Here is a 27,807-nt window from a genome sequence, read left to right on the forward strand (position 1 = left end):
AGAGAGGGGGGCAGAAAGAATAGTCAAAGAAGTAATGACAGAAAACTTCCCAAGATTAGCAAAAGATGTGAATATGTATATCCGAGAATCTCAGAGAACACATAGAGGATAAATATGAAGAAAAATACACTTCATCATATATTGATTACACTACCAAATGCAAAGGACAAGGAGAGAGTTTTGAAAGTTGCAAGAGAAAAGCAACATGTTACATACAAGGAAATCCCAATAAAATTGATTGGCAATTTCTCATCAAAAACCAAGCAGGCAAGAAGGCAGTGGGTTGAAATACTTAAAGTGCTGAAGGAAAACAACTTCCAGTTAAGAATTTTATATCCAGTGAGACTCTCTTCGAAAAATGAGGGAAAAATTAAAACATTCTCACATAAACAAAAGAACTGCCTCACAAGCAATGCTAAAGAGAGTTCTTCAGACTGAAATGAAAGGACCCTTGACAGTGGTTCATAGCAGCATAAAATCAAGACCTGCAGTAAAGGTAACCATTTGGGTAATTATAAATGATAGTATTATTGTTTGTATTGGTCTGTAGTTTCCTTTTCTTGTCAATCTTTATCCAGCTTTGGTATGAGGGTGATGTTGGCCTTGTAGAATGAGTTAGGGAGTGTTCCCTTCTCTTCAATTTTTGTCCTTTAGTGTCTGGCTTATTTCACTCCACCTAATGTCTTCAAGGTTCATTCATGTTGTTGCATGGATCGGGACTTCATTCTTTTTTACAGCTGAACAATATTCCATTGTGTATTCATACCACATTTTGTTTATCCATTCATCACGTGATGGACACTTGGGTTGCTTCCATCATTTGGCAATTGTGAATAATGCTGCCATGAGCATTGGTGTGCAACAAATCCATGGAGTTTTGATCTACTCAGTTCTAATATAGACTAACAATGGCCTTATTTCCCTAATTTCCCTAATTTTACAATCTAATTTCTTTGGCTGTTTCTGTGAGCTAAGCATTTGGCATACTTGGTTAAAAACATCACCAGAAAACATCATTTTTCATTTGTATTGAAATCTGATTTTGAGAAAATATATTCAAGGTAAACAGGAGGGAGCCCTTTATGCCTTTTAAGTTGGGTTAAAGAAAAAAGGGGAGGTGGTTTTGGGGGATGGAAGTGGGGTCAGGCTTGAATGCTTTCTAAAGCAAGAGGTAGCTTTGTGTTTTGTGGTAAGGGAAATGGAAATGCTGGATCTAGAGGAGGGCTCACCAAGGACTAGGTTATCAGGATTCAAATCACAGCACTTTCCAAGAATCTGAAAATGAAATGGGGCATGGTTTTTCCATCCTGCCCAAGAAGGACAGGTAACTGGGACCTATGTTTGCCTCACATATATTAATTCAGTGAGTATTTACTTCTAATATGTGCAAGGTATCTTATGGGGGGGGGGGCTGAAGTGGAGGGGAGGCGGTGGAAACACGCCCAAAGACGACGGCGATTTGCCCGTTTACCAGGAAGTTCCTGAGAGAACCCGGTTTTCAAATCAGTGTACTTGGTAGAGTACCAAGTTGCCAATTAACATACAAATGCCTCTAGGGCTAGAGTGTTCTATCAAAGTAGAGCTCACGATGAGGTGAGTAAAGGATCATTAGAGCAGGCGAGATCTGGATATTTTCACAAGCCTGGAGGTGTATCCTTATTTCAGGGCTTAGGAAATAATGAAATACGCAAAAAATATTCTACAAGACACTCTAAATGGAAGTTAATTAATGGCATTTAAAATTCACTTTAGAAACAATAACGGTTAATTTTTTTCATTCTTCTACTGCAAATTACACGATTCAATTAAAAAAAAAAAAAAAAACCCGGACTGAATTTTAAAAATGGTAGGTGAAAAAGAGAGAGCAAAGAAGGAAACCAGAAGGAAGAGAAAGAAAAGCAGGGAGCCGCGCAGCACGCAGCCACCTCCTGCCCCGCCTCTAGCTGGATCCGGGAAAACTGGGCTTCGCCCGGATCCCGGAATCAGTGCACCACCCCCAACACTCCCCACTGTATCCTAGCTTTAGCCCCGCCTTCACCTAATATGGCTCTACCCCTCTCCAGTTGCGTACACTTGGGGGGCGTGTTGCCATCATTGTCGCGAATAAGCCAGGCGGGACTTCCGGTGTTTGAAAAACTTCCGGCGGGAACCGGAAGGTGCTGTCGCACTCAGAATCCTGGGCCTTCCGACACGCCGGGCGGGAAGGTGAGCTGTACGTCTGCCGTGGCGGCGTCCTGCGGGCTTGCGTGAGCCTTGTGCTGGAGCCCTGGTATTTTAGGGGCCATTTAAAAAGTTCTGAGCTCTCATTTGGGCAGAAAACCCTTTTGTAAAGTGAGACTTTTCATTACATTTTACTGTCAGCTGTCTGAATCTCAATAGTCTACACCCGGAAAATCTCACCCAGCTGCCGCGTGTCACCTGGGGCGCCTTCTCAATCAAATTGCAGCATAGGGGCACACATGTGAAAGCCCAGACCTACCTAGATTGTTTTTATATCGCAGATTGTCGGAGATGGGAGAAGAAACACTCCTTTCGCTCTCCGTTCATGGCCCTGTCTGAATCAACTGCATCTTCAGCAGTGTGCCTGGCACATAGGAGGCGCTGAGTAAACTGTTGGGTAAAGGAATGAATGGGAGCTCTCTAGGCAACTTTCCTCAGACCTCCCACATGACAGCATGCCAGTGTAATGTGTGTAGAATGGTAAACAAGGCTAATCTTGGTGTTGGGGCTCTGGGTTCTAGGCCTTCCTCTTCCTCATCTCTCTTCCCCTGAGTAAGACATTTCACCTCGCTGGATCTCAGGTTCATCAAAGAATATGGCAGGACCATCTGATCTCTAAGGCTCTTTCCAGCTCTAGTATTTTATATTTTTATGACTTAGTTGATTCCTTAGGGAAATTTCTCTAGAGGCCTCTTAAGAATTTGGTCCCTTCTGTTCTTGGAACCTTTTATTTTTGCTTTTCCAGTTCTACTTTAAATTGTTTTTGGTGTTCAGGCCCTCCCCTCACCCTCTGATTTTCACTTGCCCTATTTATTGCCTCTTCTCTTAGTGATATCACAGAGTTATTGATTTGGAACATGCCCATGTCCCCACAGAGAAAAGAGAGGAGGGAAAATTCCAAGCCCCAAAGAATGTGTATGTTCTGTGCCATCACTTTTTCAAGAAAGCAGCAAGTGCCATATGTGGCATTATCTAAATAGTGATGGAAAACATGTATGTACCTTTATAGAGAACATATTTGTATATATTATTATGTTCATTTAATAAATATTTACAGAGCAGCTATGAAGTGCGAGGCTGTGTGATACAGAACAAGGCAGTTGTGTTCCCTTTCAGAGTGTTTAATTCTCTGAGGGGTAGGGTAGATGATAAGTAAACAAAAGGATAAATACACATTATATTGTACACTACTGTATACAATATACATTATAACAGTATACTGTTAGGGTCCAGTAATAATAGTATAACTGAAAAAAACCATTTTAGGCTTAAAATGTTGAGATTGAAGGCCTGAGAAGGAGCCAGCTAATTGATGAGCAGGGGGAGAGTGCCCCTGGTATAGTGAACCGGAGGTAGGAAAGAATCATGCTTGTTACAGGTACTGAAAGAATGCTGCTGTGACTAAAGCTCAGGAGCTACAGTGAGTGGTAAATATGGTTAGAAGGGTAGTCAGGGACCTGTGCTTCAGGGTATTTTAGGAAGGTCATGGTAAAAAATATTTGAATCTAAGTGGAGTATGGAGTGGGAAGTCATTGAATTTTTTTAGATTTAAGGTAGTTATATATATATCTCAGAAAATTTGCCATTTTAGCCATTTTTAAATGTATAATTCAATGGCATTGATTACATTCACAATGTTGTACAACCATCACCACTGTTTTGGAAACTTCATCACCCCCAAACAGAAATCCTGTAACCATTAAGCAATAATTCCCCACTCTTCTCTAACTCCCCCCCACTCCAGCTCTTGGTAACTTCTAACTGACTTCTGTCTCCATGAATTTGCCTATTCTGGATATTTCATATCACTGGAATCATGCAATATTTTTCCTTTTGTGTCTGGCTTATTTCACTTAGTGAATGTTTTTAAGGTTCATCCATGTTATAGCATGTATCAGGACCTCATTCCTTTTTATGGCTGAATAATAGTCCATTGTATGTATATACCCCTTTTTGTTTATCTGCTCATCTATTGATGGACACTTGGGTTGTTTCCATCTTTTGTCTAGTATGAATAATGCTGCTATGAACATTGGTGTCATTGAATGGTTTTTAAGCATTTTCCAAATGATCTCAGGTTGATGTGTAGAGAATGGATTTCAGGGGGCAAGAATGGAAGCAGGGAGGCCAGTTAGACTATCACAGTAGTTCAGGTAAGAGATGTTGGGGCCTTGGACTAAAGACCCAGGGGAGATATAGAGACATGAGTAGATTTAAGAATATTTTGAAGGAAGAATTTCTGTGACTTATTGATAGACTGAATGTGGGAATAAAGGAAAAAAAAAGAAAGAATTGCAAGGTTTCAGCATAATAAATGAAACTTGATGATGGGTCTGTTCAGTATCTGGAATGTGGTGATGTGTATGTATATATGTGTAGATATGTCTAATCTTACCAAGTTTGTATACTTGAAATATGTGCAGTTTATTGTATTTCAGTTATATCTCAGTGAAGCTATTCAGAGTTTTTCCAAGGTTCTAGCTTAGCAAGTAGGTGGATGTTGGTGCCATTTACTGAGATGGCTGCTCATTCAGTCATCAGCATCATTTATTTGGCTTCCAACTTTACAGAGGTCTCTATACTATAAAAAAATGTAGAAGAGGGGAAAATGTTTATTATTTCTGGGATATTTCTAGTTTAATAAAGAACTTTATAATATGCTGCTTGTAGCATCAACATCAAATAGCACTTGCAGAATACTCAAGTATATAATTCTAAAAATACTAAGAATTGTTCGTTACCTTATAGGAACCTATATTTTTCAAAAAGGCCCACATTTAAAAGGTTTTCAAAACCTCTGGAAAGATGTTGCCTGCTCTTGTAATTGGCAGCCACATAGGAGGGAGAACCAGGGTTTGTAGTATGAATGGTCTCCCTATGTGTGTGTGTGTGTGTGTGTGTGTGTGTGTGTGTTTCCTGTGGTATTGTCTAGCAGTGGGGCTCTTTGAGTATTAGCTTTGAATGACACATCATTTTGTAGCCAAATAAAGTGATTAGACTATTCAAGTCATGTTGATTTCATGTTGTTTCTTTCAGATGTCATCATTGCCAAGAAGAGCAAAATTAAAAGTCCAGACTGCAATATCCAGAGATGAATTTTCTTCCTATTCTGATTTGTAAGCGTATTGGTTTAATATGGGGGAGGGGAAATGATGTACATTTTAAGGAGTAATGGATGCACTCGGTCACTTTCTAATGTTTATCATTTGGGTTGAAGAAGTCTGTCTTTTTTATTCATTCATGTGACAAATATTTATTGAACTCATGTTAAGTTCTAGGCTCTCTCTAGGTGTTGGCAACAAAGTGTTGAACCAAAATTTAGCTTATGGGTTAGTGGTAGAGACATAAAGTAACCAAATAGACATATAACATAACATTTATGCTAGAATGTAAGCTCCACGAGAGACAGGAGTTTTATATTTCTCTTTAGAGCAGGGTTTCTCAGCTTGGACGTTTACATTTTGGGCCGGATAATTCTTTGCTGGTGGTGGGGGAGGGGGGCTGCCTTGTGCCTTGATATTTAGCAGCATTCCTGGCCTCTATCCACTAAATGACAATAGCCCTCCTTCTCCCCTATCTGAATTGTCACAATCAAAAATGTCTCCACACATTGTCACATGTCCCCTTTGGGGCAAAATCACGTCTGGTTGAGAACCTCTGCTTTGGAACACCATACTAGGGGCTCTGAAGGTATTCGTTAAATGAATGGGTGATTACAATGTTAGGTAACAGTAAGTGCTGTAAAGAAAAATAAAGCAGGACCAGGGAATAGAACACAGTGAGTGGTTGGAGTGGGGGCACATTTTGGACAGAGTAATCAGGGAAGTTCTTTTGGAGGAGGTGGCAATTGTGCAGGGATTTAAATGAGATTTGGGAGTGCAGCTTGCAGAGGTTTACAGGATGGGTTTTCCAAAAAGAGCAGTGAATGCACAGACCTTGAGGCAGGAATGAACTTGATGTGTTCAATAGCAAGAAGACCGGATTGACCAAAGCAGAGAGTGATAGGAAATAACATTGGAATGGGTAGGATCTAATAGGCTATGATAGGTATCTTAGTTTCTTTTGGATACAAGCAAATAGCATGTGTTTTAGTCTGCTAGACTGCCAAAACGCAATATACTAGAAATGGGCCGACTTTTAGCAATGGGAATTTATTAGTTTACAAACTTACATGGCCATGAAAATATCCAAATCAAGGCATCATCAAGATGATACCTTCTTCCTGAAGACAGGCTGCCAGTGATACTAGACTCCTCTGTCAGTTGGCAAGGCATATGGCCTCTTCTGCTGGTCTGTCCTTTCTCTTCAGATTTTGTTGCTTCCAGCTTCTGGCTTCAATGTCTTCCTTTCTGTTTCTGTGGCTTATTCTTTCAACTGCTGTATGTCTCTATCTCTCTCTCCATATTCATTCTGTTTATAAAGGACTCCAGTAAGAGGATTAAGACCTGCTAGGGCATGCTTCAACTGAAATAACCTAAGGAGAAGGTCCCATTCACAATAGATTTACATCTACAAGAATGGATTAGCTTTAAGAACATTATTTTCTGGGATCCATTCAGCTTCAAACTACCACACAATGCAATGGGCCAGCTTAAACAGTGGGAAATTTATTAGCTCATGGTTTTGAGTCTAAAAAAAAAGTACAAATCAAGGTGTCTTCAAGCCAGTGCTTTCTTCCTGAAGACTGGCATTCAGGAGCTGGCTGCTGGCGATCCTTGGTCCTTGGCTTCTCTATCATATGGCAGTGCATATGGTAGCCTCTCCTGGCCTGTCCGTCCTCTTGATCTCTTCTGGATTCCATTGAATTTCAGCTTCTGACCGCTCCCTATGCCTTTTTCTCTATCTGAATTTCATTCCCCCTACAAAGGATTCTAGTAATAGGATTAAGACCCATCCTGATTGAGGTGGGCCACACCATAACTGAAGTAACCTCATCAGAAGACCCTACCTACAATGGGGTCACACCCACAGGAATGGATTAAGTTTTTAGAACATGTTTTTCTTGAGTACATACAACTCCAAACCACCAGAATAGAGTATTAGCATTTTATTTGGAGTGAGTTGGGAAGCCATTAGCAGGTTTTGGGTAGAGATATGACATGATTTAGTTTACATTTGTAGAAGATCATTCTGGTTTCTTGGTGGAGAACAGACTATAGGGGACAAGAATGGAAGCAGGGCCAGGTAAGAAGATTTTTGTAGAAGCCTAAGGTCCTGGAGTGGTCTGATTTGAGATATATTTAGAATTTAGAGTAGATAAGATATGATGGATTAGATTTGGAATATGAAGGAAATATGGGAATTCTGAGAAGACTGGAAGTAGACTAGGTAGGTGTCTGAGGGTGGCGAAATCAAGAGTTCTATTTTGGACTTGCTAAGTTTGAGATACCTGCTAGATATCCATGTAAAATTGGAAAGACAACTCTCTCTTTTTTTTTTTTTTTTTTTTTTATTTATTTATTTTTTAATTCAGTTTTATTGAAATACATTCACACACCATACAATCATCCATGATATACAATCCACTGTCCACAGTATGATAACATAGTTATGCGTTCATCACCACAATCTATCTCTGAACATTTTCCTTACATCAGAAAGAACCAGAACAAGAATAAAAAATAAAAGTGAAAAAGAACACCCAAATCATCCCCCATCCCACCCCATTTGTCCTTTAGTTTTTATCCCCATTCTTCCACTCATCCATACACTAGATAAAGGGGGTATGATCCACAAGGTCTTCACAATCACACTGTCACCCCTTGTAATCTGCATTATTATATAATTGTCTTCAGGAGTCCAGACTTCTGGGTTGGAGTTTGGTAGTTTCAGGTATTTACTTCTAGCTATTCCAATACATTAAAGCCTAAGAGGTGTTATCTATATAGTGCATAAGAATGTCCACCAGAGTGACCTCTCGACTCCATTTGGAATCTCTCAGCCACTGAAACTATTTCGTCTCATTTTGCATCCCCCTTTTGGTCAAGAAGATACTCTCAGCCCCACGATGCCGGGTCCACATTCATCCCCGGGAATCATACTCTGCGTTGCCAGGGAGATTTACACCCCTGGGAGTCGGGTCCCACATAGGGGGGAGGGCAGCGAGTTCACCTGTCGAGGTGGCTCAGTTAGAGAGAGAGAGGGCCACATGTGAGCAACAAAGAGGTACTCAGGGGGAGACTCTTAGGCACCATTACATACAACTTTAGACTCTCCTTTGTGGTAACGAGCTTCATAAGGGCAAGTCCCATGCTCGAGGGCTCAGCACATCAAACCGCCAGTCCCAATGTTTGTGACAACATATGCTAGGGGATCAGCATTCCAAAGTTTAGAGATAGGCCTTACAATTCAGGGATAGAGTTAACTGCTGTAAGAGCTTACAATCTAGGGACTATTACAATTATTGTGTCCACGTTAGGCTATGTTCTAAGATTCAATTCTGAGTTTACACATTGTAGTTAGTCCATATTGGTGAGGCATCATCCCTCTCACCATGTTTTCTCCAACACTTTTACTCCTATATATATATTTTCCTACAATTTTATAGAGTTATATTCACATACCATACATTTATCCACAGTGTACAATCAGTTGTTCATGGTATCATCATAAAGTTGTACATTTATCACCACAATAAGCATTTGAACATACTGATTACTACAAGAAAAATTGTTTTTTTTTTTTTTTTAGCAATAAGAAAAAATGATAAGACGAAAAATAACATGTCATACAATACAATATACTACTAAGGACAGCAAATAACACCACTACCAAGAATCCCATATTACTCCCCTGTATCCCCTTCTCATATACATTTAGCATTGGCGTATTGCCTTTGTTACATTTAATGGAGGTATATTACAATGTTACTGTTGACCATAGACTCCAGTTTGCTTTGATTATGTTTTTTCCTGAATACCATCCCTTTTTCAAATTTCTACATGGTTGACATTCATTTGCTTTCCCACATGGGAAAACATTTTTATATTTGTATATTTAGTAACAGTCATTGGCCACTCCAGTTTTTGCCACGTTATACAGTCCCAGTCTTTATCATCTATCTTTACCTCTGGTGTCATACATTCTCCTGTCCCACCTCTTTCAGCTTTACTCACAGACATCTTTGTTCAGTGTACTTACAATACCATGCTACCATCACACAGTATTATGCTATCTATTTCTGGATCTATGCAATCAATCCTAAACATTCTGTAGTCCTTCAGCATCAAATGGCTGATCTCTGCCCTCTTTCTATCTCCTGGTCGCCTGTGTTGTCAGCTTTTAACTCCCAAAGTTTGTTCATTAATGTCTGTTCGTATTAGTGAGACCATACAGAATCTGTCCTTTTGTTTCTGGCTAACTTCACTCAACATAATGTCCTCAAGGTTCATCCACATTATTACATGATCCATGTCTTTGTTCTGTCTTACAGCTGCATAATATTCCATCATGTGTATATACCACAGTTTGTTTATCCACTCTTCCTTTGATGGACATTTGGGCTGTTTCCATCTCTTGGCAATTGTGAATAATGCTGCAATAAACATTGGTTTACAAATGTCTGTTTGTGTCTTAAGTTTCAGTTCCTCTGAGTATATACCCAGCAATGGAATAGCTGGGTCATATGGCAAATCTATATTTAGCTTCCTGAGGAACCTCCATACTGTCTTCCAGAGTGGTTGCACCATTCTACATTCCCACCAACAATGAATAAGTGTGCCTCTTTCTCCACATCCTCTCCAGCACTTGTCATTTTCTGTTTTTTGGATAATGGCCATTCTGGTAGGTGTGAGATGATACCTCATTGTGGTTTTGATTTGCATTTCCTTAATAGCCAGTGAAGTTGAGCATTTTTTCATATGCTTTTGAGCCATTTGTATTTCCTCTTCAGAAAATGTCTGTTCATGTCTTTTGCCCATTTTTTAATTGGATTGTTTGTCTTTCTGTTATTGAGATGCAGGATTCCTTTATATATTCGGGATATTAAACCCTTATCTGATATGTGGTTTCCAAATATCATCTCCCATTGTGTAGGTTGCCTTTTGACTTTTCTGACAAAGTCCTTTGATGTACAAAAGTGTTTAATTTTGAGGAGATCCCATTTGTCTATTTGTTCTTTGGTTGCTCGTGCCTTGGGTGTGAGGTCTAAGAAACCACCTCCTTTCACAAGGTCTTTAAGATATTGCCCTACATTTTCTTCTAAGAGTTTTATGGTCTTGGTGCTAATGTTTAGGTCTTTGATCCACTTTGAGTTAATTTTGGTATAAGGTGTGAGATGGACATCCTCTTTCATTCTTTTGGAAATGGATATCCAGTTCTTCAAACACCATTTATTGAACAGGCTGCTCTTTCCCAGTTGCTTTGGCTTCACTGCCTTATCAAAGATCAGTTGTCCATAGATGTGAGGGTCTACTTCTGAACACTCAATTCGATTCCATTGATCAGTATATCTGTCCTTATGCCAGTACCATGCTGTTTTGAGCACTGTAGCTTTGTAATATGCTTCAAAGTCAGGTAGTGTGAGAACTCCCACTTCATTCCTCTTTCTCAAGACATTTTTGGCTATTCGGGGCACCTTACCCTTCCAAATAAATTTAGTTATTGGTTTTTCTATTTCTGTAAAGTAAGCTGTTGGGATTTGAATTGGTATTGCATTGAATCTGTAACTCAGTTTAGGTAAAATTGCCATCTTAACTATATTTAATCTTCCAATCCATGAACATGGTATGTTCTTCCATTTTTTCAGGTCTTGTTCAATTTCTTTCAGCAGTTTCTTATAGTTTTCTATGTAAAGGTCTTTTGTGTCCTTGGTTAAGTTTATTCCTAAATACTTGATTCTTTTGGTTGCTATTGTAAATGGGATTTTTTTCTTGATTTCCTCCTCTTGTTGCACATTACATGTGTATAGGAACACTACAGATTTTTGCGGGTTGATCTTGTAGCCTGCTACTTTGCTGTATTCATTGACTAGTTCTAGCAGCTTTGCTGTAGATTTTTCTGGATTTCCTACATATAGAATCATGTCATCTGCAAATAGTGAAAGTTTTACTTCTTCCACTCCAATTTGGATGCCTTTTATTTCTTTTTCTTGCCTAATTGCTCTAGCTAGAACTTCCAGCACAATGTTGAATAGCAATGGTGATAGTGGGCATCACTGTCTTGTTCCTGATCTTAGAGGAAAAGCTTTTAGTCTCTCCCCATTGAGTGTGATGTTAGCTGTGAGTTTTTCATATATTGCCTTTATCATATTGAAAAAGTTCCCTTCTATTCCTATCCTTTGAAGTGTTTTCATCAGGAAAGGATGTTGAATTTTGTCAAATGCCTTTTCTGCATCAATCGAGATGATCATGTGGTTCTTCTGCTTTGATTTATTGATGTGGTGTATTATATTAATTGATTTTCTTGTGTTGAACCAGCCTTGCATACCTGGAATAAATCCCACCTGGTCGTGGTGTATAATTCTTTTAATGTGCTGCTGGATTCGATTTGCAAGTATTTTGTTAAGGATTTTTGTGTCTATATTCATTAAAGAAATTGGTCTATAATTTTCTTTTTGTGTAGTATCTTTGCCTGGTTTTGGTATTAGGGTGATGATGGCTTCATAGAAAGAGTTAGGTAGCTTTCCCTCTTCTTCAATTTTTTTGAAGAGATTGAGCAGGATTGGTACTAATTCATTCTTAAATGCTTGGTAGAATTCACATGTGAAACCATCTGGTCCTGGGCTTTTCCTTTTTGGCAGCTTTTTGATGACTGACTCAATCTCTTTACTTGTGATTGGTTTGTTGAGGTCATCTATTTCTTCTTGAGTTAATGTTGGTTGTTTATGCTTTTCTAGGAAGTTGTCCATTTCATCTAAGTTGTCTAGTTTATTAGCATATAGTTGCTCATAGTATCTTCTCATTATCTCCGTAATTTCTGCAGGGTCGGTAGTTATATTTCCTTTCCCATTTCTGATTGCATTTATTTGCATCTGCTCTCTCTTTTTTTTGTTAGCCTAGCCAGTGGTCCATCGATTTTATTGATTTTCTCAAAGAACCAACTTCTGGTTTTGTTGATTCTCTCTATTGTTTTCCTGTTCTCAATTGCATTTATTTCTGCTCTAATCTTTGTTATTTCTTCCCTTCTGCTTGCTTTGGGGTTAGTTTGCTGCTCTTTCTCTAATTCCTCCAGGTGAGCAGTTAACTCTTCAATTTTTGCTCTCTCTTCTCTTTTAATATAGGCATTTAGGGCAATAAATTTCCCTATCAGTACCGCCTTTGCTGCATCCCATAAGTTTTGATAAGTTGTGTTTTCATTGTCATTTGTCTCGAGGTATTTACCAATTTCTCTTGTAATTTCTTCCTTTACCCACTGGTTTTCTAAGAGGGTGTTTAGCCTCCATATGTTTGTGAATTTTATGACCTTCTGCCTTTTATTTATTTCCAACTTCATCCATTGTGGTCTGAGAAAGTGTTTTGTATAATATCAATATTTTTAAATTTGTTGAGACTTGCTTTGTGACCCAACCTGTGGTCTATCCTAGAGAATGTTCCATGAGCACTTGAGAAAAAAGTGTATCCTGCTGTTGTTGGATGTAGTGTTCTATAAATGTCTGTCAAGTCTAGTTCATTTATCATACAATTCAACATCTCTGTTTCTTTAGTGATCCTCTGTCTAGATGTTCTATCCATTGATGAGAGTGGTGTATTGAAGTCTCCAACTATTATTGTAGAGGTATCTATTTCTCCTTTCAGTGATCGCAGTGTTTGCCTCATGAATTTTGGGGCATTCTGGTTTGGTGCATAAATATTTATGACTGTTATGTTTTCTTGATGAATTGACCCTTTTATTAATATATAGTGTCCTTCTTTGTCTCTTTTAATTGTTTTGCTTTTGAAGTCTAACTTGTCTGATATTAATATAGCTACTCCCGCTTTTTTCTGGTTGTTGTTTGCATGAAATATCTTTTTCCAACCTTTCACTTTCAGTCTATGTTTGTCCTTGTGTCTGAAGTGAGTTTCTTGTAGACAGCATATAGATGGGTCCTGTTTTTTAATCCATTCTGCTAGTCTGTGTCTTTTTATTGGGGATTTTAATCCATTTACATTTAGTGTTATTACTGTAAGGGCAGTACTTTCTACTACCATTTTGTTTTTTGGAATTTATATGTCATATCTTATTTTTTCCTCTCCTTTTACCTTTCCTGATAATCTTCATTTCTGCACTCTTCTCCAACTCTCTCTCTCCTGTCTTTTCCTATCAGCCTGTAGCACTCCCTTTAGTATTTCTTGTAGTGCTGGTCTCTTATTCACAAACTCTCTCAGTGTCTGTTTGTCTGAAAATGTTTTAATCTCTCCCTCATTTTTGAAGGAAAGTTTTGCTGGATATAGAATTCTTGGTTGGCAGTTTTTCTCTTTCAGTATCTTAAATATATCATGCCACTGTCTTCTTGCCTCCATGGTTTCTGCAGAGAAATCTGTACATAGTCTTATTGACTTTCCCTTGTATGTGATGGATTGCTTTTCTCTTGCTGCTTTCAGAATCCTCTCTTTGTCTTTGACATTGGACAATCTGACCAGTAAGTGTCTTGGAGTAGGTCTATTGGGATCTATTCTATTTGGGGTACGTTGTATTTCTTGAATCTCTAATTTTCTGTCTTTTATAAGAGTTGGGAAATTTTCAGTGAATATGTTTTCTATTACTCTTTCTGCCCCCTTTCCCCTCTCTTCTCCTTCTGGGATACCCATAACATGTATATTTGTGCGTTTCATGTTGTCACTCAGCTCCCTAAGACCCTGCTCATATTTTTCCATTTTTTTCACCATCTGTTCTTTTGTGTGTATGAATTCGAATGACCTGTCTTCCAGTTCACTGATCCTTTCTTCTGCCTGTTCAAATCTACTGTTGTGTCCCTCCATTGTGTTTTTCATCTCCTCCATTGTGGCCTTCATTCCCATAAGTTCTGCCATTTGTTTTTTTAAGTTTATGAATTCTTCTTTATGGTCAGCCAGTGTCTTCTTTATATCCTTCAGCTCTTTTGCTATATCTTCCTTCATTTCATCAAATTTATTTAGCATTAGTTGCCTCCACTCCTGTGTCTCAGCTGAGCTATTAGTTTGTTCCTTTGGCTGGTCCATGTTTTCTTGTTTCCTGGTATGGCTTGTTATCTTAAGTTGTCTAGGCATCTGATTCTCTTGATTAGTTTATTTTGGAGCTTGTTTTCTGTCTTTTACCTAGTGGTTTTCTTGTTGGTTGGCTTTGTTTTCTGGCCTCTGTTTCACTTCAACTTATTCTAGACCTCTAACTAAGTTCTATTTAGTTGATCAGAATTTTTCCCCTCTTGTTTTTTCTGTTTCTTGCTCTGCCTCTTTGTAACCTTTTTGTGAGTGGGTCTCCTCAGATATGGTCGACCCTAGTCAGATTTTCCCAGTCTAGTGAGGCCCAGGTCTCATTGGGAGGGTATGGAGTTTTCCTGAGAATGAGACCCTCCTATGAGGCCTTTAGAGTTGGTGCTTTTCCTCTCCTGTCCAGCAGGTGGCGCTGGCCAGCCCACAGCTCCCCTACCAGTGTAAGGAGGTATGAAGCCTTTAGTTCTCCTGGTGACTCTGATCCTGTCAGGGGCGTGGCTGACTGAAGCCGGAATCTGAATTCCAGCCCCTGGGGTCTGAATTCCCAGAAGGAGGACTGCCAGTTGAGCTGGGCCTCCCTCCACTCTCCCAATCCTCAGAACTCCAGTTGTCTCTCAGGGGCACTATTCCCTTCTCCCCTCTCCTCTTTGGGGCCTCTCCAGGTAGATTCCTTGGTCAGCCTGAGTTGCCAATTAAAGATGGGGCTGGAGGCCTTCAGTAGTGAATACGGAATTCAAAGACACTGTGGGTACTCTGTCTCCCCCAAGCCCAGCCTAGTCCCTCAACCTGGGCTTTCCGACAGAAAATAACCACATATATTACTTTTAGATTTAAAAAAAAAAAAAGAGTCTCTTTTAAACGTCTTTCCCCAGCCTGGAAGTTTTGTCAGTGTCAGAATAGAGCATTTAAAGATATGCTTTGGGCTATTGTCTGATAATTACTCTCCAACCACTTCAGTTCCACCCCTGCTGGGTGCTATTAAAATGCAAAAAGATCAGGGATCAGTGAGAAGCCAGAAGGGACAAAATGTAAGGGAAAAAAAAAAATGGCTTTTTTGGAGTCTGGGAATGGGTGCCCGCTTTTACACGCTCCCACTTCTTGGAGCCCAGCCCTTCTTTAGCACCCCAGCTCCCAAAGTTAGTTAATTAATTTGTTAATTAATTCTGCAGTTGAGGCTGGGTTGAGCCTCCCTTCTTGCCCTCAGCAGATTGCTGTTTTTTGTTTTTTTTTCCCCCCCTTTCAGGGAGCCGGCAGCAAGACAGTCTGTGAGGTCTGGGTGGGGAGGGGTGCCAGACCCCTGGTCCGGGGAACTTACAATGTTCGCTGCGATCTCAGCTTTTCCTCCAATTCCAAACTTGTGTCCAATGTGTGACTGGTTACTGGAGACCCCGAAAACACTGTTTCATATAGTTCTTGGGTAATTGCCGGCTGCTCTAGGGAAGAGACGAAATTCTGCTCCTCACCACTCCGCCATCTTGCCCCGCCTCCTGGAAAGACAACTCTTGAGCTCAGGAAAAGGTCGTGTTGGAGAAATAAAATTGAGATTCCTCTATTCAGCCATTGGACGACATAAGGTCATCTGGTAAGATAAAGAAGAGGAAAGTGCTGAGGACTAGGACTTGGAAGATTCCAACATTTAGAGGTTGAGGAGAGGGGGAAGGGTCAGCAAAGGAGAGACGGAGAAGTTGCCGGGGAAGTAGGAAGAAAATAGCGGAGTGGTGTTCCTGGAAGGCATGTGAAAGATGTGCTTTAAAAGGAGTAAGTGCCAGGTGCTGCCGAGGGGTCACTTATGATTAGGAATGAGAATTGATTAGCTGTCTTAGAACTGCTGCATGTATAATTAAATAATATGCATATTTATGTGTTTTTTTGTTTTTTTTTTTTTTTTTGTCATAATAACTGTCGGAAATAAAGCGGTACCTGTAAGGGAATAAACGCTCTCTCGGTTCTGGAGGAGAAAAGAATTTATTTACGATCTTGCAAGATAGGGCGTCCAGCCAAACACGTGGAAGGCTGGCGCGCCAGAGGAAGAGAATGGCGATCTTTAAATCTCCTACTCCTAATTCGCAAGTCCCTCCCCTGTTTTCCCCATTGACTGGGTACTACAGAGGTTACAGCCTATCCGAGAACACTAACTAATTCATCTTTTGAGATTTTAATTTGTACAGCCAATCCCAGAGAGCCAACTAGCTCATTATTGAGATTTTGAACTGATCAGCCTATCCCCCCCAAATTTTTATTTTTTTTGCTGTGAGTTCCCGCCTCTGATATTACCTCATATCTCTTTACATTCCAGTAACTGTGGTTACTTTTCCATATAAGGAGCAGGCAGATTCTCTCTTCTCTTTGTCTGGGGCTTGTTTAAACTGGTTTTGCCTCCATTTCCCTTATTCCATGCTGTCTCTATGTGAAATCGAAACTTATTCCTTTCTTACAATAACTAAAAGCACTTTGTGTCTGTCGTGTAATCTTGGCAGTATTCCTACGTGAAATAGGGTAGTCAGTACTCCTGTTTGACAGGTGATGAGATTGAGCTGGAAGTCAACCTGCTCAGTTTGGTGGTAGTGTGAGAAGTAGAACCTTTGTTTTCTGATTCCCAGCCCACTATTACTGTTTCACTCGTTTTTTGTTTGTTTGTTTGTTTGTTTGGTGCCGAAATCCTGGACTGAACAGTTTCACTTTTTTACATTGTGTTATTTTAATGTTTTCCATTTGTATTTTGCTTACTGTTCTCAGGCTTTTAGTTAGTAGCATCCACCTCTAAAGAGATACCATTTTGAGGATATCAGTGGCTTGAACTATCGTAATTATGTTCTCCTAGAGCATAATTTAGCTAAGAAGACACTAATTAGGTTTTTGCCTCAAGGCAGGTCTTAAACCATTCAAAAAGCTGATATCCCTGTTCATTTGTCTCAGGGAAGGAAGTGTCCTTCCCATCTTTATTGATCTCTTACAGTAGGGGTAGAAGCAAGATTACCTGGGTTGCCAGGAGCACTTTTACCAGAGTCCACTCAGCTCCCTTTTCCCTTGCTTTTGCTGTAAGTTTGATTCTTGTTTTGTTAGAAAAGTACAGTAGTGCTACCTGATCCACTCTACAGGGAAACAAGTTGATTCTGTGAAAATATAAAAAGGTAATTAAAGCAGTTAGAAGGTTTTTGGTGCTGGCTTTTTATGTAATTTGGGGTGTTTCCTTGAGCTGTTTCCCACTCCTCACATTGGTTTGAATAACTTAATATAATTTAAATGAATTTGATTAGCACTTAGGAAATTATTTAAGTGCTTTTAACTGTTAAAATTGAAAAGCTCACATTGACTATGGTGTGACATGACCTAGTAAGTTATGTATAGGTAATAAATGGTTTTCTAAGTCTTGAGTATATGTGCTTATAGTGTAGGTGAGGGGAGAATGAAGAGACCTGTGATTTACAGCATATCAGGGGCATTTTTACATTGTTCCCTGATCAACTCTGTTGTTTCATTTCTAAGCAATATCTATTAATTGCCTGACCCCACATCAGTCCTTTGTAATGAAACACCTCCTAAGTTTTATTCTTTTTTCAAGAAGCACTGTCTCTTTTTTCCCTTTGACATTTGGCCTCATTTTTCCTGGAAATTCTTCTGTCATTTTTCTCCTAGATCATCTGCCTCTGAGGAAGATGACAAGGAAGATAGTGTCTGGGAGCCGCAAAAGCAAGTTCCCAAAAGCCGTAAGCAGCCTATTCCCAAGGAATCCAAGCCAAAGAGGATGCCTCGGGTGAAGAAAACCCTGCAGATCAATGATGGCTCAGGAGTTGTAGCTGTTAAGGAGGAACTGGTAGGTGCTATAGCTGGATAGAGAGGGAATACTGTAGTGTTTTCTTAATTAGTGATGTTACTTTCTCTTTACACAGAGTAGAACAAAGCATGTAAATGACAAAAACTGTAGGGCAGTGGTGTCTCCTGCCATGGCTCTTAATCTTATGTATCAGTGAGATACTTTGTGTGGGAGGAGAAGGAATATTTATCAGCTGACATATATGTACATCTTGCCTTAGGCAGATATTGTGTCTACATGAATCTGGATTAAAAGAAAACAATAACAATGCGTTATAAGTTACTTTACATTACAAAAGGATTATTCATTTGCAAGATCATTTGCTGTGATATTACTTTAAATAACAGCTTCCCTAGGACATCTAAAATAATACTTTTTAATATACACTGCATACTTCACTTTCCAGGGAGGCATTTATTGTGTATAACAGGTGTTTTATTTTGTCAGCTGCTAAGACGAAAACCATAAAATAGATTGGGCTTAGCAATAGGAATTTATTGGCTCATGGTTTCAGAAGCTAGAAGGCTTGCTTCCTCCCAGGTTGTTATCTTCTGGCTGGCTGGTGATCTTTGGGGTTCCTTGGATTTTCTATCACATTGAGGTGTCTTCATTCTGTTCTGGGTTCTGTTGACTTCCAGCTTCAGGCTGCTCCCCTTGGCTTTCTTTTTCTGCATTCAATTTCCTTTGCTTATAAGGACTTCAGCCACATTGGATTAAGGCCCAGCCTTCTTCAGTTTGGGCACACCTTAACTAATAAAATCTTTAAAGGTCTTATTTATAAATGGGTTCCCACCCACAGGAATGGGTTAAGATTAAGAGCAATTTTTCTGGGGTACATAATTCAGTCCCTATCAGTAGGAGACACTACATTGTACTTTGCTGGATAAACACTTTTGAATCAATCTTCTCCCTTATCAGGCAGCCTTAGTAATCCCTATAGAAAAATGCTTCCCAGTGGATCAGTACCTCTGTTTTTTCATCTTTGCATGCATACTTTTCATTGAACACACATTCAGTGGGTGGGTGGGGGGCTTTACCTGTGGCTGAAAATGTATTGACTTCTATCATCCAGCTGGCACAATTCTCATTAAGCATAGCATAGCTACACTTAAAAATAGCTTGATTTCCTAACCTAGGAAGTATCTCTTGTTTCAGTAGTCCTTTATATTAGAGCCACAAACCTTTTGAGTATATGATAAAGCTTATGGACCCTCTCTACTTTAATAAAATGAACACATGGATATCCTTTAAATTTTAAAGTACAAGGGGGTTCACAGCTTAAGAACCCTTGTCATGGTGATTTTCTTATCCTTCCAATGATGCTTGGTATATGTGTGTTTTTCCAAGGGAAAGAGGAAATTCAAATAGAAAGTTTCTCATTGCAGAGACATTCTGGGGTTTTTAGGATTCTTTTTGAACTGACAAGGTTCACACATTTTATAACTCATTGAAAGCAAATGGAACATATTAGAATATTTCATTTCATTAGGTTTGGCATTTTGCTTTGCTGTAACCACCACTGAGCAAAATCATTAAAATTCCTATTTTTTGGTAGAGCCAGAATTGCTAGCTGCCAGTAATTTTTTAATCTCTTTTTAGCAAAATTCATCATTATTCAGGCTGTTTCATTAGTCTCTTTGCCTTTGTTGCTGGCATTTACCAACCCACTGGTCACTCTTTCATTGAAGACTTTAGCTCCTGCTTCATATCTTCCTCTCTGTGCCATCTTCTGTCATCGTTCCTGGTGATTTCATCCTCCTGTTGGATGTGTCATCTAATACCCTGTGTTCTTGGTTCCTTGCTCTCCTCATTGCCAGTGATCCTTCCTTCTTCTCTACCTTTGCCAGCCCCTGTCATGATCTCAACCTGAATCTTGTCTTCACCAGAAACTGTGCTACCTCTGACATTTCTGTTTCTAATGTCCCACCATATCCTTTACTTCCAGCTCATTTGCTCCAGTACCTTCACTGCCACAATTCTGCAACCACCTCCTCACAGCTTCTCAGTAGTAGTTCTCAACCTTAGCTACACATTAGAATAAGAGCTTGAAAAATGCCAATTTTTTCTTGGCCCCTGTTTTCCAGACCAATTAAATCAGAATTTTAGAATGGGCGTAGGCTTCAGTGTTATCAATTTTTTAAAGCTCCTTGGAAGACTTTTATGTATAGCAAGGTTGAGAACCACTACCTAATCCTTTGACTCTTTTTTATCACTGTCAATCAACCCTTCTTTTCCTGCCTATGTAGCCTAAATTCTATGATCTGTCACTTAAATTGCTTTTTGTTAAATAGTCTTATACCATTTTTGCCCTTCTTTTCTTCCGTCATATATGGCTGATAAAACCCCAGCCCTGGTTGAGCCATACCTTCTCCTTTATCTGCACCTGAGCAGCTGATTATTGCTGAAAACAGTCTTACCAGTGACCTAACTTGTTTTCTTTTAAATTCATAATTTCAAACTTCAAAATGACACACAAAACTGTCTTACAGTCAAACCATTTATTTTCCAACTGATTGGTTTTTCTCCTTTTTTTCTCTTTTCTTAAACCTCTTAAATTCCTTTCTTTTCTCTCATGCTCAGCTGATGACATTGCCTTCTACATATTTGGATTATATGGAATTTCTCATTTTCTCATGACCAAGCTACCTATATTTGCATTCATCTTCTTCTGTCCTTCTGTTACTGTGGAGGAAGTGTCACTCTTCCTATGAAGGGTTAGTCCCACCTCTTGGGCTCTAGATCCCATCCCTTCTTGCCTTCTCAAGGTCTTAGTTCTTCAGTTATCCTCTCCTCTTTTTTATTGTCAACCTTTCTTCCATTGGATCAGTCTCTATAGTATGAAAATGCTGTTTTATATCTAAGTTTTAAGACCCTTCACCTTAAACCCATGTTCCTCTCCAGCTGTCTGTCAAGCTCACACATACAACACAAGGCAAGACCAAGACTAAGGCCTGGCTGAATAGACCAATAAAGATATAGCAAGTCACTTTTAGATTTAGATAGTTTATTACTTACATAGAGAACAAAAAAGAAGAATGGTCAGATTCTCCTTGGATTTAGTCATCAGCTACATAATAATCAAGGAATATTTTAGAGTGTTTAGAATGGCTCAAAAAACCCATGAAGGCAAAAGGAAATGTAAACTGATTGTTCACTTTGTGAAATATTCAGATTAAATATAAAGTGAAAAAAATTTTGTTGTTAAAGAGGCTTATTAAACTTGAATATGTCCCTGAGAGAGGTTATAGAATCTTAGAAGTTCAAAATGATGAGAGGGATTTCCTTATGGTTGTGGTAGTTTAGATCAGTACTTTTCAAAATTTTTGGTCTTTGGACCTCTTCACATTCTGAAAAATTATTGAGGACTCTGTGATGGTTAAGTTCATGTGTCAACTCAGCAAATCTCATAATATTTATACACACACACATATATCCCATCAGTTCTGTTTCCCTGGAGTACCCTAATATGTGAATTTTTGTTCATGTTGGTTATATGTATTGATATTTACTGTATTAGAAATGTAAAATGAGACATTTAAATAATATTTATCAATTTTAAAATAATAAATCTATTACATGTTAAGGCAAATAACATTTTTTAAATGAAAAATAACTATTTTTCCAAAACAAAAAGTTAGAGGAATGATGCTGTTTTACATTTTTGCAAATGTCTGACAGTAGAAGATAGTTGAAATAAGTGAAGATATGTAATTGGAAAAGAATGAGATATTTTAACAGCTTTTTCAGATAATTGTGGCTATTCATATTTGATAATACACCAAAACTCAGAGTTGCTTAAAGGTTTCTTGCACTGTATGATCAGCAACCACATCACTGAACTTTTTTTTTTGTTTACTTTGCTGCATTACAGACCATTGCAATTTGAATGTGTATCTTACTCATGCGTGATTTTAACATCATGTTTGGTCATTTGGAAAATATTTTCACTGAGGTATATATATCTTCCAAAAGTTGGTGCCTTTCATCATCAATATCAAAATATCACATTCGTGTTAACATAACCACCAATCTCATCATGGTTCTGGGAAGCTGTCAAGCTCATGGTGTCAGATAAAACTTCTAGAATTTTACTTTTCACTTAAATATCTGAATTTTATTATTGGCAACAAATTTTAGTTTACTTGAAGTGGCTGGATAACCATAGTTTGTCTGCCACTCATTCTTTTTTTTTTTTTTTTTTTTAAAAACACATTGATAGCTTTTTATTTAAATAGAAAAATCAAAACTTTGAAGTTGCACTTTAAAAATCATCATTCATGGAAGTGATTAAAACAAAGTCTTACAGATTCTAATTTCTTTTGTGAAACATCATTAGTATTTCTGCCAATATCATATGCATACTTTGAAGATTTTACCACTGACTTCCAAGTCAGGTGTTCAACATGATTAGCAATATTAACTGTTATTACAGTGGGATCTCTGAAAATTAACTCCCTGCTGCCAAAGTTGTTATATGTTTTGATTCTAATAAACAACAGGAGATGAACCTCAAGCAAGCAATTTGATTACTTCGCTATTTTCTCAAAGATCGTGATTCTCACTTTCTACAGTCATATATTTCACAGCAGAAAAATGGTTTGGCCGATAATTTTTTTTTTTTTTTTTTTTTTTTTGAGGCTTTGTAACAGTGGACACTGTAGATTCAATTCATTAACAGAGGACTGGGGAGGAAAAGAATAGTCCTGGTCAGTCCCACTTTCAGTCTCCTTAGGGTGGTGAATGAAAAGTAAAACGAACTTTTTGTTCTTCTAAATCCAAACTTGAAACAGTATCTTTCAAAATGCCAAAACAAACAAACAAAAACCCTAAGATAATGCCTAGATAATACCAAAGGACTATGTGCTTAAATTTACTTAAAAAAAATCTCCTGCACTGAAGGAAAATAGTATAAATTACATTACTAACTTCAAAAGTTAGCATGTAAAGAGTACTCTAGCTTCATTCAAGCCATTGCTTCCCTAAAATATTCTGTAGGAAATGTATAGATCAAACACAAAGGGACCTCAAGTATTGATTCATAATCTTAAATATTAAAAAAAGGAGAGTAATTAGCTATATGTGGGTAAGATGAAGCAAAACTTAAATGATCATTCAATTTCTTTAGAGCTGAGCAGTTCAAGTAGAAATAAATACTAGTACACACTAGAAGAGGTTTAATAATTGATAAAAATGTACAAAAATATTCAAATCAGAAATGCTTTAGAATGTGTACCATGAAGTCAATACTTCTTAGTGAGTACGGAAGATAAAAGACTTCTGCAATGGGAAAAAAAAAAGGCAAGACAAAGAGTGAATTAAAAAAAAAAATCATGACAACTCTGTTAAAGAAAATGTTTAAGTCAAAACATTGTTTTGTTCTGTTTTTTAGACAAGGATATTTCAACTATTACTTAAAATTTGGTGGCACATTCTTTAGTAGGTCCTTAAGGCAGTATTTTTAAACTAATTTACAATTTGATTTGATGTTAATTTTTTTAAACATCACCTCAAAATAGATGCTCAAAATAATGCCCTCGCAACAGCCTTTTTAAAATGTATTCAGGTGTTTCATGAAAAATAACAATGGTGGTGTTAATCACAGTATGATTCAAAGTCTGATTCAGACCAGGGACTCTTACTGATTCAAGTTCAATTGAAATAACGCTGGGTTTTAATTATATCACAGAAAAAAAAAAGTGCATTTAAGTATTGTTATTGTGGACTTTATAAAAGCAAAGGAAATTGAAATTAACTTTTGATTCATATTTTCATACGGTCATAGCTGTCTTTCTGTGACCCTTTCAGAGGGCACTGCAGGATGGATTAAAGGTGGCAATTTACTCATAACTGCAGATGTCTCCACTTTGTTCTGAAGTCTGAGTTATGAGGTGATTTGATTTACTTTATAGAAGTTGGATTTTGAAGATATAATGAAATTTTTTTTGATATATAGTAGTAGAAAAAAGCACCAGCAACTGATAAGACTGCTTTTTTGTGTACTACCCAACTGGATAAAGCTGATGTGATCTTTTATGGTGAACTCCTAATAGGTGTTTTTTGATGGAAACCTGGTAGACCCTTAACTATAGTGGCGCTAATGTGCCACTCATTCTTTAAAGTAAAAAATGGTATTCTCTGGAAAAGAGGCTAGTTCAGCCCACAACTCAAATGTTTGTACCAGAGCTTTTTCTCAAGATAACCACTGTATGTCAGTATAAAGCAGATGTGCTTTATGAGTATTCCTCAATATTCTCAAGGGTCAAGATGTAATCAAATTAATAATTTTGATTGATTTGTACTAAGGTATCAGCAGTTTTGCCCACCACTGCGCTTGTACCATCAATGCAGACATCAGCTTGAAAAAGTCAAGTAACATCTTCACATTATTATGAATATACCTTTGATCTACCAGACTCCCTGAAAGGGTCCCCCAGTGGTTTGTGAAGAAGACTTAGAGAAACTCTAATTTAAATAAATCTTAACTGAAGACTCCAGAGAGGATTTTTTTTGTTGTTGTTTTTTAAATTCAATTTTTTAAATTCAATTTTATTGAAATTGTTCACATACCATATAATCATCCAAAGATCCAGAGTACGCAGTCAATTGCCCATGGTACCATCCTACAGCTGTGCAACCATCACCACAATTAGTTTTTTTGTTTTTTTTTTTCAATTTTTAGGACATTTTCATTACTCCAGAAAAGTAATAAAGACAAAAAAAGAAAACTCAAATCATCCCATACCCCTAACCACCCCACCTCCCCCCTCCATTATTGACTCATAGTATTGGTAAAATACATTTGTTACTGTTGATGAAAGAATGTTAAAATTATACTAACTATAGTACATAGTTTGCAATAGGTATATTTTTTCCCTATATACCCCTCTAATATTAACTTCTTGTTATAGTGTCATGCATTTGTTCTAGTTCATGGAAGAGATTTCTAATATTTGTACAGTTAATCATGGACATTGTCCACCACAAGATTCACTGTTTTATACATCCCCATCTTTTATCCTCCAGATTTCCTTCTGGTGACATATGTGACTATAAGCTTCCGCTTTCCACCACATTCACACACCATTCAGCACCATTAGTTAATCTCACAGTAATGTGCTACTGTTACTTCTGACCATTTCCAAACACTTAAGTTCAACCTAGTTAAACATTCTGCTCATAATAAGCAACCGCTCCTCATTCTTTAGCCTTGTCCTATATCCTGGTAACTTACATTTCATGTCTATGACTTTACATATTGTAATTAGTTCCTATCAGTGAGACCATACAGTATTTGTCCTTATGTGTCTGACTTATTTCACTCAATAGAGTGGCCCAAGGTTTATCAACTCATTTTTTTTTTAAGGTAGTTTTTGTTCACCCACCATACATTCTATCCTAAGTAAACAATCGAAGGTTCTCTATAAAACCATGTATTTATACATTCACCACCATCACCACTATCTATATAAGGACATCTTCATTTCTTCCACAAAGAAGGAAGAAGAGTCAAAGAAGGTAGAGAGATCAAAAAAAAAAGAGAAAGAAAAAAATGACAGCTAAAAAGCAACAAAAGGAAAGAGAATTAAACTAAAGTACAATACAAGTCAGACAACATCACCAATGCCAAGAGTCCCATACCCCTCCCGTATGTCCCCCTCTTACAGGCATTTACATGATACAATGTTTCTGTTAACTGTAGTCTCGAGTTTGCATTGACTGTATTTTTTTCCCCAACACCATCCCATTTTTAACACCTTGCAAGGTTGACATTCATTTGTTCTCCCTCATGTAAAAACATATTTGTTCATTTTATCACAAATATTGAGCATGCTAGGTTTCACTGAGTTTTACAGTCCCAGTCTTTACCTTTCCTCTTCTGGTGTCCCACATGCTCTTAACATTCCTCTTTCAACCATAGTCATTTTTGTTCAGTGTATTTACATTGTTGTGCTTCTGTCACCCAAAACTGTGTTCCAAACCTCTCACTCCTCTCTTTTCCTATCTGTCTGTAGTGCTCCCTTTAGTATTTTCTGTAGCACAGGTATCTTGTTCACAAACTCTCTCATTGTCTGTCATAGAATATTTTAAATTCTCCTTTGTATTTGAAGGACAGTTTTGCTGGATATAGATTCTTGGTTGGCAGTTTTTCTTTCGGTATCTTAAATATATCACACCACTTCCTTCTTGCTTCCACGGTTTCCGCTGAGAAATCCGCACATAGTCTTATCAAGCTTCCTTTGAATGTGATGGATTGCTTTTCTCTTGCTGCTTTCAGGATTCTCTTTTTGTCTTTGATGTTTGACAATCTGATTATTAAGTATCTTGGCCTAGGTCTATTCAGATCTGTTCTGTTTGGGGTACACTGTGCTTCTTGGATCTGTAATTTTGTGACTTTCATAAGAGATGGGAAATTTTCATTGATATTTCCTCTATTATTGCTTCTGCCCCTTTTCCCTTCTCTTCTCCTCTCCTTCTGGGACACCCATGACATGTACATTCATGCACTTCATGTTGTCATTCAATTCCCTGAGCCATTGCCTATGTTTTTCCATTCTTTTCCCTCTCTGTTCTTTTTGTGTAGGATTTCAGGTGTCTTGTTCTCCAGTTCCTGAGTGTTTTCTTCTGCCTCTTGAAATCTGCTGTTGTATGTCTCCATTGTGCCTTTCATCTCTTGTGTTGTGCCTTTCATTTCCATAGATTCTGCCAGTTGTTTTTTCAAACTTTGATTTCTACCTTATGTTTGCCCAGTGTTTTCTTTATATCCTTCATTTCTTTTGCCGTATCTTCCCTGAACTCGTTGATTTTGTTTTTGAATTGATTTAACATATTTCTTTGAAAATCTTTAATTGAATGTTTTGTTAAAGTGAAACAATATCTCAGCTGTATCTTAATTGAAGTGTAAGTTTGTTCCTTTGGGCCATATCTTCATTTTTGCTAGTGTAATTTGTAGTTTTCTGTTGTCTAGGCATCTGGTTTCCTTGGTTACCGCAATCAGATTTTCCCAGGCCAGAAGAGTTCAGGTCTCAGAATGGGGTTATATTCAGTGTCAGGTTTCCCGGAGGTCTCTAGTCACTGTGCTTTTCCTAACCTGCCAAGCAGGTGGCACCTGTCAGCCTGTCACTCCTCACTGGTGTAAAGAGGTGTGGCCCTTTTAGTTCTCAGCTTAGGTTGTTTCTGTTTTAGCTGTTTTCTCCCTGGCCCTGAGGTCTGAGTTCTGAAAAGAAGGCCAGCACTAGAGCTGGGCCCCACCTTCTTCCTCTTAGGGAAGATGCACCTCCTAGGGAGTTATCTTCTGCACTTCAGTTGCTCCTTTGTCTCTCTGACTCTTTAACTCCACCCCTGTCTGCGTCAGAGTGCTGTGAAGTGAAAATGGCTGAGGTTCTCTTCACTGAGTCACTCAGGTTGAGAGATAGAAAAAAGGAAAAGAAAGCCCCCTTTCAGAGCCAGTCTATGGCCCCCCCCCCAGTTTTGCCCTTCAGTCAGAGAGAGCACCTGGTCTTCTGGGCTCCCTTTCCTGGGGCAGAGACGTTTTCTGGCTCTTTAAGGTCAGTTGTCTCTAAAAGCCTCTGTATTTTTCCTTCTTTTTTTTAATTAAAAAAAAAAAATTTTTCCTTCAGCCCCACCACCTCTCCACTGGGAGCAACCTCAGGGTACTTTGCTGTTTGT

The 27,807-nt window shown here is 38.3% G+C and overlaps 1 protein-coding gene across 1 annotated transcript in view; it reads left to right on the plus strand.

Annotated features, from left to right (window-relative positions):
• Positions 1–2,174: 2,174 nt before the first annotated feature.
• SRBD1 (S1 RNA binding domain 1) overlaps positions 2,175–27,807 on the plus strand; it is a 281,240-nt gene continuing 255,607 nt past the window's right edge. Inside the window, exons 1-3 of the mRNA XM_037806820.1 lie at positions 2,175–2,205; positions 5,257–5,336; positions 17,964–18,141. Coding sequence (XP_037662748.1) covers positions 5,257–5,336; positions 17,964–18,141 — 258 coding nt within the window. The 5' untranslated portion in view covers positions 2,175–2,205. The remainder of the gene's footprint in view (positions 2,206–5,256; positions 5,337–17,963; positions 18,142–27,807) is intronic.

Source organism: Choloepus didactylus, chromosome 17 (genome assembly GCF_015220235.1).
Source record: "Choloepus didactylus isolate mChoDid1 chromosome 17, mChoDid1.pri, whole genome shotgun sequence".
In the NCBI taxonomy this organism is placed as follows: domain Eukaryota; kingdom Metazoa; phylum Chordata; class Mammalia; order Pilosa; family Megalonychidae; genus Choloepus; species Choloepus didactylus.